Source organism: Pleurodeles waltl, chromosome 4_1 (assembly GCF_031143425.1).
Source record: "Pleurodeles waltl isolate 20211129_DDA chromosome 4_1, aPleWal1.hap1.20221129, whole genome shotgun sequence".
NCBI classification, from domain to species: Eukaryota; Metazoa; Chordata; class Amphibia; order Caudata; family Salamandridae; genus Pleurodeles; species Pleurodeles waltl.
The window spans coordinates 640,632,791-640,646,307 of NC_090442.1; the positions used below are offsets into that span (position 1 = coordinate 640,632,791).

At 41.7% G+C, this 13,517-nt stretch overlaps 1 protein-coding gene across 1 annotated transcript in view; it reads left to right on the top strand.

Annotated features, from left to right (window-relative positions):
- Positions 1 to 13,517, top strand: part of ARID2 (AT-rich interaction domain 2) — an 860,005-nt gene that overhangs the window by 738,309 nt on the left and 108,179 nt on the right. Inside the window, exon 16 of the mRNA XM_069229081.1 lies at positions 5,524 to 5,672. Coding sequence (XP_069085182.1) covers positions 5,524 to 5,672 — 149 coding nt within the window. The remainder of the gene's footprint in view (positions 1 to 5,523; positions 5,673 to 13,517) is intronic.

The following is a 13,517-nucleotide window of genomic DNA, read 5'->3' on the forward strand; positions in this document are numbered from 1 at the left end:
AGCACTGGAGGCTCAGATTTTACTGATCTTTCTTCATTTATTCAGCTTAGTAGCCTTAACAATACCCAACAGCATAAGTGCGAAAGACTTCAAAACCCATGAGTCCAAGCCAAAACAAGTCCACTAATCTTCTGCCTCATTCATCGCAGTAGAAACTCCATAAGACCAACAATCACTTTTACCTGGCTATTCAGCAGCCAGATAAGTTCTTCCATGAGAATGTTCTTCTGTTGATGGTACTTGGCAATGTAATGTTTTTCATGCTTTATAGTGCCGGTTCATTGTTTTTCCCAGCAGCCGGTTGTCTTGATGGACTGAACACTAGGGGGCTTCTACGCTCCTTGTTGGGCTTCACAGAATGCTCAGGTGCTTCTCCAGCACAGTGGAGCACCCGGTCTAGTCTGCTCCTCAGGTGTTCTGCTTTTCTTTTCGCATGGTAAGGCCAGCCTCTGCATAGCCTCTCAAGCAGGGAAATGCGGGCGAGCAGGTTGTCCTTCACTGCTTCATGCGATTGAGGTTTGATGCTTCTGGGGGTGCTGCCGTGGCATCCCTGGTACACGCTTGACCTCCTGTATGGCAAACAAATTGTGCGGAACAGGATGGCTTTCCTTCTCCTGCTGCGTGCATTGGCTGTTCCTCAAGTGACGCTGTGTGCGGTAACACCAATCCCACATTAATTCTCATTTGCTTCATCTTCTGAGTGCAGACGAGTGGTTGCAAGTCTGTTTTCCACTCGCTCTGACGGTTTACTGTGCCTGTAGGTTTAAAGTCATTAGTTTCTACCATCCTTATCAGCATGTGCTACCCCAGTTGGCAGGTATTGGGTTGGTTTAGGCTGCTGGCCCAGCTGTCTATGTGCCCAGAGCAGCAGCTTATACACATCCCCTGGCCAATTGAATAATATATATTCACACCGTATCACTATGGCAGGAGAGAGAAGATGACTGCTCAAGTTGCAGAAGAACCTTATCCCTTTCTTCTGAGGTAGGAATTAGTAGATGCAGTGGACGCATCTTTACAATGGGCATTGGAACCCTTATGCAGACAGTTGCGGGTTCTGGCCATTTTGGAAGATGGAGTGGTAGTTGATGGGGACCTCTTCAAGGACCCCTGTGTGAAAGAACCCAACAAGTCTGTGACCATCTTCTCATGTCTTTGGCGGGCCGGTAGAGGTTGTTCTACCAGCCGGCCCTTCTCCACAGACTCCATTCCCTGGGCTTTATAAGTGCAGGGACGCCATCTTAAGGTATGTAGTGGACACTGGTCAACACGAGTGGTCCAGCTACATAATGGATTCGCCGAACCTAGGCATGTTTGGTATCAAACATAGTGGAATCATGCACCTACACCGATTCCAGTGTTAGTGTCATGATCTCCTCTACTCCTTAGAGGACCCCCAGTTCAGCCTGTGCAGCCTTATGGAGACTGGCTGCTAGCCCTCGTTGATGTGACATTGTTCTGTCCTCCCGCTGGTGAGCAGGGCTCAAGCAGCAGAAGGCAGAACAAAGGATTTCCTGCGAGGGAGAGGTGTGACCACCTCCCCCTTTGTATTGGGTGTCTATGGGCTGGGGTTGGGTGGTCTCTGAGCACCACCAGACTGTTTTGACGGGCACATTTGGTGATCAAATTTGCATAATCAGGTTTGCACCAGTTCATGAACCCTTTGTTCCGGCTCCAGTGCAAAACTGCACAAAGGACAGGGGAGTGACCACCCACCTGTTCAACTCCTCCCCTAGGGTGGTGCACAGAGCTCTGCCAGATGGCTGGTTGATTCTGCCATCTTGGAAATAAGGTATGCAGAGGCCCCTGAGACCATGTGACTGGTTAGGCTATGCAGAGTGGATAGCTCAAAATATCGGCGGACTATTCCAAAGCACAAACCGAGGAGCTGTAAGCTCTCCTAAGTGTGCCCTAGGAGATGTAAATATAGAGTGACTCTCCGATCCTGCCTTACCTCCATAGATAATCGATCATTCTCTGAATTGAGTGGTGAAAAGTCCTTACTAGGAAAATCAGAAAAAACTGCTTTCCTAGGAGATTTACTGGAAACATTGCAGTGGACAGCAAAACCTGTTTATACGAGAGCCAAAAAAAAAAAAAACCTTCATACATCAGCACAGACTTCGATATATTCAGAAATAGAAAGGATCCATGCTAGAGAAAATGTAAAACTGTTTCATATATTATGTACGTACTTTTATCCATTATTTGTTTGACTTGAATAAAATACTTTTGAATTGTGTTGTGTGTTTTTCAAGTGTGGGATCTTATTCTCACATTTATTTCAATATGCGAATAATCGCTTCTATGGAAGCAGATCCTCTTCTGTTGTACTATATTTTTTGTTGAATTATTTTTTTCTGTCTAATGGTTTTGTTTTAGAAATGTCCCGTTTCAAGCAGAACCTCAAGCTCATCAATCCCTGCTTGGGGATCACCGCATGACTACCTATTTCCACAGTTCTTAATTTGGTTGGGAAAAAAAGTGCTGGGGCCCAAAATCAGCACTATAAGAAGGTCTGAATGCCATATACCTAGTCTGCATAGCCTTAATTCCACCTCATGCCTCTTTTATCCACCACAAGACATCACCTTCCTCATCTCACTCTAGGATGTTCTTTTTTTTTTATTTATTTTTTATCCCTGCTTTCTCCCTTTTTTGTAGCTGTATGTCCGTCTTCCATTTCCCCTTTTTGGGTTTTTCTTTCTCTTGCTCTGGATTAAGGTTTGTTGGGGAAAAATAAATGAGTACCATCGGGCCATACTTGCACCCACTGGCTTAAATCAAGAACTGTTCCACCACAAACTACAAGTAGGTAGGGACCACAATAATAAGTAAACTCAACTGCTTCTTAGAAAACGTTTTTACAACTCTGACTGTACCTGAAAGCTGACGATCTTAGCACTGCAATACTTTCGTGCACAGCACTTTTTCCCAAATTTCCAAAAAGCCCAATTTTGTTGTATTTTGGCTTTTTGCTCAGTTCTTTCACTGGAATGCACAAATCCTGGGTACCTTTAGAATCCTCAACATGTGGGAAAATAAGGATGCAAATGTTGCATGGATATCTTTTTGAGGTAAAAAGTTATGATGGTTTGTGTGATGTTCCCCAAACATGCAAAAAGGGCTCAGCACTGGGCAGGAAAAACCTCAGCTATCTGGGGGTTAAATGCATGTTCCCTTAGTAGTTAACATTTGTCATCAGACACTCTGTGGCACTTAATGGCTGCTAGAAAGTTCTTAACAAGATGCTTGCACAATATTTAAGTTGTGAAGATGTTGTTTTATTGGTAATAGCTAAAGAAATCAATCTTCAGGTCCCAGGCACTCTTACCTACTTTATGGAGTGGACCAAATAAAGGTGCCAGAAACCGCTTTCAGTCATTTTTTCCACAACAGTGTATGTTTTGTAACTCATTTGCTTGCTTGTATTCGCTGACTTTCTTTGTATTAGGCCATCCAGCATGCCGTTGTCTCTCCATTGGAGCCCAGCCTCTTACCCTCACTGTAACTAGTTCCTTGTATTCTTCCACAAGTGCTCACTTTCCGCAAACTTGTTTTTTCTTCTTTGTGAGGTGCTTCTTCAGAGTGGTTATATTGTCAGCTGCTGTCCAAGCTTGATACTGTAGTTCTTTAACATGGTTTCCTCCATTCTATGTGTGTTGCTACACTTTTAGCTACAATGATTATATACAATCTCTTATCCTGGAAGAATTGTCCTTCTGCATTACTGGTTCTACTTCTCTTCACTACAAATTAAGCAATCATGCATGCTTGTGGGGATGCTGCATTTGTGAAGGCACGTGATCAACAAAGATCCCTTTATATTTTGGGATTTTTTAGTACTTTTTTGGTACTTTTCTTCATCCAGAAATGGAGGTCAAATGCCAGGCTATTTTGTTTATTCTTTTAAAAGGGAGTTTAGTTTTTATGTCTTTCTCTGACTACAAAATTAGAGGATTTTATAAAGTGAAAAAAATACGACAATCTTGCCTAGTACCGGGAGTGTGAAAGGAAAGGATGCCATTTTTCTCTACTACACAACAAAATGTAAATACCTGTTAATTACTTTATACAGATATTTCACAATACATCACCACAGGAAATCAAATTTCTGAAGTATTGTGGAATGAAACAAATCAATACACTTGCTTATGTACAGATGAAATATTTGCTGACACCTGATTTCCATTGTTTATGCAGTGCATAGTTTTATCAGTAAAACAGCCTGTCTGTGTACATTTAGTGGTCAGTTCATTGGAAAATGTGTTGTCTGCAAATGATAATGCCCTACCACACTGTGCTTTAGTGATATATTTGGAAAATGTACCACCATCTACATACAATACCCTTGCCACTCTCCTGCTAAATACATTTGCAACACTTGTTCTTTGTGTGGCACATGTACGTTTTACAATTCCTAAAAATCCAGTTTTTGTCAGCATAATCCCCAAAGAGCCTTTAAAATGAAGTAATGACCATCTTGTCCAAACCTTGTCAGCTTTCCAAACTTATTTTTGTCTTTAAAATAATAAAATGTTAGTATAGTATTGAGTGCAGTGGGCTGCAAACATTGGTTGTTTAATTCTCATGCCTATTGAGTTAATTGACTAATTTCGTTTTACTGGGGTTTGCATTTTTCACTATCCAGACTGCCATTAGTTAAGCAATCTTTAGTTTTTTTTTTATAAAGTCAACTTTCAGTACTTTTTGCTGTAAAGCAGATCACTGCTGTGTATCATATATATTACCAGCCTAGTACAGTATGTTTGTCAGAATTAAAGAAACTTTACAAGTCTCCCACTAAAGTTTATCTTCATTCCAAACCCAGGTGTTTTTGTTAGGTTTGATTTAACCAATACTTTTTGGGTTTTCTAAATTTATATCTATAATAGACTTACTTTTAGGGGCTTTCAGCCAGCCATCTTCATCCATTGGTCTGTTGCTCACATTTTCTTACCCCAGCTACAGCATACAGTATGGGGCAGTGGTTCAGCACTTAAGCCATTGGCTACCTTCACTGTAAGTGATGGCATTCCATACTTTCACAAGTACCACACATAAAGTGGTTCCCTTAGATGTGAGAAACTACTCCAACAGTGAGCGCCTACTAAAACCCAAAAATATTTTTGGCTTCAGCCCATAATTATAATTTTTGGTTTTAGATTGATAAAGTCCAGGCAACTTCCCCAATAATAAAGATTTACAAAATACCAGACCTGTTAGCTTTGTCAATGCTTGTTTCATTTATTGTATCAACAACACTGCTTGATGGACGTTTAACCAATGCAGCTCCACAAATTATTTTTTACTGCATTTTATTTTAAGCTCTTATGTCCACGAATTGCTACTTAAAAGATGCATCTTGCAAAAGAGGAGACAACTTGTACCTGTAAAAGAATGAATCAGATTAATCAAACTACGGATTTAACATTTTGTAAAACAAAAGGTGCATTTGCTTGTTACATTAAATGAGAAATCAAATTCTTTATATTAATTTGAGCATTTAAAATGTGTTTGCAGAGTCCACCTGTGACAGCAGTACCAGCAGTGTCCATGAAAGGCCAGTTAATCAATTCTAAACCCTCTCCCTACCCAGCAACAACACCACAAGTGGATAGAATTAAAAAACCTGGACAAAACTTCATGTGTCTATGGCAGTCTTGTAAAAGGTAAATATATGTATATATATAAATAAATGTTTAAACTATGGGTTATTGTGAATTTTCAATTGAAGGTTCCTCTGAACATGATCTTTTCTATTTGTTGTCACACTAACCTTGCAATGGAAGATTGTTCCTCATGTATGTGTGTACATGGGTGGCACTCACACCACTGTAGTTAATGTTGAAACATGGGTTCCATTTAATATTTTTTGGATCACTAATAACTTATTTGCACTGTATTTTCCAGGTTAACCAATCTGCATCATAGTTAACAAAATAGTTAATTGTGCCTTCTTAGATTCTTTCAAATTTGGTTTAGACTGGGGATGGGCAAAATTGATTTAGACATACCAGAAGTACTGATTTGCATGGGATCATACAATAGCAATTTTCTCTGTAAATAAATGCCACACAACTGTAGAAAACAACATATGTTTGGCAAGTAAGTAGCAATTTGCTTAATTTGGTGTCGTTTGCTGATTTGGTTAATTTTTGTTTCTCGGTTTTGGAGCTGTGATTCAAAATGTCACTACGCAGTTTTTAATTGTCTATCTGCAATCATCTGAAACGTTTTGGCATTTTGATTGGCTAACCGTCTATGCTATCTATGAACTTATTCACTAATGGATGTGTGGGCCTAGCTGTTTCTTTGTCCTGTTCCTAATGGACCAGTAACAGGCTTGGATACAGGGGTGTGGAATTTAACAAAATATCTACTTGTCCATGGGAGAGGTTGCTTCATAAATATACTTATCCTGTAAAACGATCTACTTGTCCTTTTGATACCATATGGTGCACTGACAAATTATGGCAGCAGTCTCATTATATAAGAGCTCTGATAATAGCCTCTCTGTTTATGCCAAGGCTCGTGCTATAGTAGGGCTTGAGTACTAATAATTTCCTTATTTTGCCACCTTTCCACAGATGTACATATTGGGGCTGGAGGAAGAAGTAAACAATAGTTCCAGGGTTGGAATACCTATGAGTCTGTGCAGACCTACTAACTTAAATGTTTTAATGATTTTCACCAGCTCCTCTCTAAGCTTTTTCCATACTGAGAAAGGTTGGAAATTTACTCCGGAGAAGGGCAGAAGTGGAAATTCTTCCAGGGTTGGGAAAAAAGTGTTTGGAGGGAAAGTGAACTTGTAAATGTTCAGTAGATGTTTGAATGAGCAAGTCTACACTTGCATATTTGCTCGTGTTAAAATACAGTTTACAAATATTTTCCAGGAGTACCATTTCCTGACCTACTTCTGTAAATTCTTGTGAATTCATGCAAGCCATAATTCTGCACTAATGCTAAGACATATACCATTGGTGCACTTTTGTGACTTTCTTTGAGAATTAGGTTCACTCTCTATCCAGCTATCGGCTGGTTTTACTGAGAGTGATAGCATTCTGCTCTTCCACAGGGAGCATGTTTGCAGACAAAGAAGTTTTGTTCAGTGGTATCTCCCATAACAATGTTTCACAAAAGCTGTGTTAAAACAAGACGCACATTGATAAAACCAAAAGACTGATCATTAATGTTGGATTGGTTGGCTGTGCCAATTCTTGTTTATTTTCATGTTCCCATAATCTTGTTGAATCTGGTTACAGTGATTTTCCATTATGAATATTTCTCGAAAATACCAGCATGCATTAACATATTTACTAAATGGTGCTTCAAAGAAATGGTACCTAAAATTTCACAGTAATTTCACAAAATATTTTTTCCTACTTGCATTTTTAATCTGAGCATTTTATGTTGAAAGCAAAGAAGCATAAATGTTGCTTAAAAGCTTCTGCAAATATTTGCATCTAATCAAAGAGTATTCTGGGAGCATCATACATAGCCTCATATTATTATTTTCAAACGTGCATGTATGTATTTTTTTTTTTTTTTTTTTTTTTTTTTTTTTTTTTTACTGGAACCAATGTCAGTAGTGCAGGTGTGAGCTTACAACATTATTTACATTTAGAGTGCTCTCCCTAATAATACAAACGTTGCATTAATGAACCATAAATACAAGTTTGAAACAGCATTAACATAGGGACACAAATATTACCTCACCCGTAGACAATTACCTTCCCTGTAAACTGGCAGCCAAAGGGGGTGTGTTTCAGAAGGGTTGGGCCCACTTGTTCCAAGGACCCAACATGAAAACTTGATGACCCCCAAACAATATGTCCTGGGCATTAGGATATAGGAATTCCACACATAGTTCGATATTTATTTTCCTTGCTTTTTACTGTAGATACTAGGGAAGGAAAAAAATTACACAAGACCAGTAGTGTGCTAACAATCACAAGTATATTAAGACCACCTTGATCCCCCTTCACCCAACCTGAGTTCCCGATTTAAAAAAACATTCGCATGTTTTTAAAAGCTTACCTAAATTTCAGTCAAACAAAGCCTTAAAATATCCCTGATTATAAAGTGTTTTTTTAGTCTCTTGTCATAAAGTGCTTTTTTGATCTTCAAATGACCATGCTAATCCCCACCAGCTGAAACCCTACCAAGCCAAAGGCCACGATCTTCATTTCCTGCCATACATAGCCTGGCAGTTACCTCTTGCATTAGACAAGGTTTCTGTTAAGCTAATCTTCCGCATTTTCCCTTCCCACTTCTCAAACCATGGGATGGCAGGTGCTGATCTGAAGAGAGCTACCCCTCGTTCATTTTTTGTCTGGCTTTTTTCATTTTTTTGTCAAAGATTCTTTTGAGTTTTCAACTCCTGGTGCGTTGGGGATGTCATCAAGGAAGACCGGGTTCAAGCCCTGTGATTCTTGTCATCAGGCCTTGTCCGCAACGGCTCTGCACCTTGTATGTCTTTCTATGCCTTTGATGCCTGGAGTGCAAGCTCGACCATGAACCTCAGTCATGCCGCGAGTGTAAGGGGATGAATCTGAAGTCTTTGAGGGAGCAGTCCCTGAAGCCAATAGCGGCTGGGCACTTAACTCCGTGCAAGTCTATGTTGTTCGAGAGGAAGGGCCCAGGATTGGTCTCAAAGTCCTCTATTGTTGTCACACTCCAAATCCTTGGGCATTCAGGTATGTCAAGGCACAAGAAGAAATCAAAGAAGTTAAAGGGTTCTTCGACTTCTCTTTGTCCATCGGGAGATGAAGGGGCATTGGCGTTCTAGGCCTCGCTCTGTAGAGCCTGCAGTTTCTGAGAGGCGGAGCAACCCCTGCCCAACTTAGAGTTTTACAAGGCCATGCACCTCTTTTTTGGGCAGCCCAACACCACTGGAGCGCTTTCGGGACCCGCAGTCAGAAGGGGCTCCTTTGTGTTCCCCGCTGGTGGCTTCGGCCTCAGCGCAAAGGGGCGCCCAGTCCTGGATCCGGACCAACGTCGGCCGTACCACTCCAACCTTCCCCGGTGCATCCCCATTGTAATCCCAAACTCCGACATGGAGCCAGATTGGGTGTCGTATGACAGATTTAGGCACCGTCAGGAGCCTTGCCTCTTATGTCTGATCCTGGGCCCCTTTCTTATGGATTTGGTTACGGGCATGAATGGGAGGTGTCACTGGACCATTTAGAATGCAAGTTTCAGGAACAACCTATAGACTGGCAAACAGACTTGGGTGAAGCCAGCGGACTGAATACTTCTCCAGATATTGGCATGCTTTGTCCCTCTTCTGTGGGAACAGAGGAGCGAGCTTCCTATTCTTTGGTGGTGAGGAGGGCAACTGAAGTCCTGGACCTTGAGTTGCCTAAGGTGGCCTTCAGGACTAATCTCCTGACAGAAGTGCTACAACCGGGAGCTTCCACCTCAGAACCCATGATCCTGTCTAATGAGGCCCTTACAGATGTCGCTACAGGTGTACCTGGTCAAATCCAGCATATTTGGCTCCTGTGAACAGGACCATTGTCCGCTGCCATTGCCCCCTCCAGGAGACCTAAGTTTTCTGACGCAACACCCTACCCTTGAGAGCTTGTTTGTCCAGGCCTCTACCTCCCAGAGGGCTTTCCCTTCCACACACCCAGATAGGGAATCCTAAAGTTTGGACAAACGTGGGAAGATACTGTTTTCTTCCACCAGCCTTTCTTTGTGGGCTGTGAACACCGCATGCCTTTTGAGCCGTTATTCCCACATGCAGTGAGATACAGTCGCACAAGTGCTGCCAAAGGTCCCAAAGGAGGCCTGGGCTGTACTCTCTCAGGCTGTTGCTGATGGGAGGGACACAGGGAAGTTCATAATCCATTGCGGACTGGACACAACTGACTCATTGGGCAGGGTGGTTTCCTCAACAGTAGCTTTGAGGCGCCAAGCCTGACTGAGGACGCCTGGCTTTTCAGGGGATGTCGAAGATACATGGATGGAAATGCCCTTTGATGGCATCCGTCTCTTCGGTGACAAGGCAGACTCTGCACTTGAGCGCTTCAAGGATTCTCGAGCTGCAGCCAGGTCCTTGGTCCTCGCGACAGCCCCTCGTCCCACTCAGTCTGCCTTTCGCCCCTTTAGTGCCTACAGAAGGGGTTTTCAGTTGCCAACCACTGGCCTGGACAGTCCGGTCCGTAGAGATGGGTACTTTGCCCATTCGGTTCTGCAGGACTTTCTAGTGTGATCTTGGGTCGCAGCCCCACCTCTGGGGATGGTATTGCTTGGGTATCTATTCACTATTAAGGAATCTGCAAATAGAAACCTCTATCAGGTGAACAAGTTACTTAACTTCGGTAACGTCTTATCTGGTAGAGACAATATCTAGTTGCAGATTCCTTACCAACCCACCCATCCACCCCCCTCTGCAAACTGTTTTCTAGAGAGAGGGACTCCCATTTCAGGGCCTTAGCTTTGATGCACCAGTAGTCATTTTCTTTATGGCGCTGCACCTCTGGCATGGAAAGTAGTGAAAAGAAACTGACGTCAGCGCGTGGGGTGGTGTCTATATAGGAACTGCGCTGTCTTAACCAGCGCAGGTGATGCAGATGACTGATGCGGAGCCAATGGATGCTACCTGATGGCGCGCAGGGGTTCTGATCCCAAAATTCTCCAGATCCAGTCTGACACATGGGAGAAATTCAGAGTTGAGGAATCTTCAACTAGATAGCAGATAAGGCGTACTGAAGGTAAGTAACGTGTTCATCTCTCCTACTTTCTTTAACACCTATCTCCAAAATGACTCCAGCTGGTAGCACAACCAGCGCATGTGTAGACAGCCCCCTTCCTGTTCACACCTTGGACAATTGCTAGATACTGCAGGAAGCACTTTGTTTAAAAAAGTGAGGGATGTAGTAAAACATCCAACTGCTCGAGAAAGCCATTTGATGGAAATTAGCACCTCTGAGGTTATAATGAGTAAGATCACAATACTCCCCCCCCTCCCCCCATTGCTTTTTATTGATCATAATCCCTTCCTCCCATTCCAGTTTCCCTATTATCTTTCCAGCCATCTCTTCCAAACCATTATGCAACTTTCTATAACAGCAGCTCAGAGATGTGTTCACTTTCTCCTCGCTAAACATCTGTCTAACCAAATCCAACGAGGAGTCCATCTCCACTCGCTAGTAGATTAAGAAGTAAACATTACCCTCATTTGTATGTATTAAAAAAAGCGAGTACATTTGTAGAGGTTTGTACCTGAGATCAGAGCTTTAAGGGATGGTAATACTTCTTCAGCAAACAAGTCCCACTCTTTATGGACCAATAAATCCACCCATTTAACTATTACCTCATTGATCTGGCTGGGAAAAAGGAATTTGCAATATCTCAGTGGGGTCTCCGCATTCACTCTGGGAATTCCATATTTCCAATATAATTTATCCTTCAAGTCCCCGATGAGGTTTAAGAACTTATATCGAACTTTTTGGGATGCTAGAGGGATTTGGGGCAGCCTATGTCAGTGCCTCCCAATCTGATCGTAAAATCAAATTACCAAATGTGGAGATCCTAGTTGATAATCGTCAGAGCTGCAGAATAAAAGAGGCCATAATATCTTTGAGAATCTGTAGGTCCAAAGCCACCCTCAAACTTAAGCATTTGCAAAACCTGGAGTCTAACCCAAGGGTGTTTCTGGCTCCATATAAAAGATGAGACTGCTTTCTCTAATCTTTTTAAAAAATAAGCATGCAACTTACATGGGATTAATAGAAAAAGCAACAAAAATAAGGGTAAAATTGACTTTTTAATTAGTGCAGTATGACCTACAATCGACGTGGGCAAGCCTTTCCAAACTTCCAATTCTTTTTAGTCATCATTGGCTTAAACAGTTTCATCTGTTCCTCAAAATAGTAAACCCCCAAGTACCTTTTTGGGCCTGGTCTATAATTCTTCCTCAAGGCAAGTGAAAGGATCTCTACTAAGGTGTTAAAAAGGAGACAATCTGTTTTCCCTTCATTAATGTTGTGGCCCCCTACATTTGTAAAGGTTTTTATCGCTTGCAAAGCGTTCTTGGTGTTATTCGCAGTTGGGGCTAAAAAAGAGCCAGCTCATCTGTATATAACTTAATTTTCCACATGCAAGGTATGAGAGGAATGATCTCCGAGTTGGAGTAGATGTATTGTGCCAGTGGGTCAGTAAAAAGGGACAACAGCAAGGGGAGCAGGGGATATCCTTGCAGAGTACCACGTCTTAACCCAATTTGACCTGCAGGAGAATTATTAATAGCTAACAGTACCGAGGCTTCTTGATACACTAGCTGAATAGATCTTGTAAACTGAAACGTTTTAAAATCTTAACCAAACACCTCCATTCAACAAGGTCAAAAGTCTTCTCGACGTCGGACAGCAGGAATAGCATTGTCATATCCATGTCAGTAAATTCATTCATGTAATGTGTTGGCATATATATTTCACCCCCTGATAAAACAATGCTGATCTTTTGCTATGAGCAGGGTGTTATGTTTAGAACTTCCATGTCAGTGTTGTTGTTCAGTGCCTAGCAACATGAAGCTTCGACTTCTGGAATCCAGATTGTGGATGGCAGAAGCTGGAGGTGGATGTTGCAGACCTGCTCTGGTTGGGGTCTTTAAGAAATTACTAATAAAGATTCTTAAAATGACAGCAGCTGTGCCACCCTTCTTTAAAAAAAAAAAAGAGCAACCTTGTTAAAAAGGCAAAATGTTTGTATAAATCTCATCATAGTTTAATAAGGTTATCGGTCTATAAGATCACAGATCTGTTAGTAATTTGCCTAGTTGAGAAAATTCATCAATACCCCTCTGCTATAGGAATCCAGGACCTGTCCTCCCTGTAGCAAATTATTTTAAAAAGATGGCGAAAAGGTATCGCTGAGTTGAAACAAAGGTTTTGTGAATTTCAGGGCCAAACCCATCTTCTCCTGAGGCTTTCCTATTAGGGAGACACTCGGTATATCTTTCACCTCCTCCTCTGTTTTGGGTCATAATAAAATTAAGGCCACTTCCTCAGTCAAAACTGACAGTTGTAACTTTTCAAGAAAATCTGCCATCAGTGAGCAACTCCCTGCTTGTTTGTCCTCATACAATCTTGAGTAAATATCAAGAAAGATACGTTTAATTTCTTCTCGGTTTTCAGTATGTTGGTTAGCCAGGGGATCCCAGATTTTGGAGATTTGATTTTGATTACTATCCTCTTTTGCCTCTCAGGAAGGAAAGCATCCTATTGATTCCCCTTCCTCGTACGCCTATTGTTCAAAGGTTATATCATTGACTTTTTCCCTTTGGAGGCAGTTATCCCTAATTTTCTCCTTGGCATTTTGAACCTCTCATATATGACTTTTAAACTATCGACTCTTAATGCTTGGTAAGCCCTTCTACTTCTGCTTGTAGGACGTTCGCTTTCTTCCTCTTATGTGCTCGTAGGGAAATCATGCTCCCAATTAGTGCATTTAAATGCCTCCCTCGCTATCAAAATGTCAGCAGAAGACTCACTGATGTTGAAAATGCT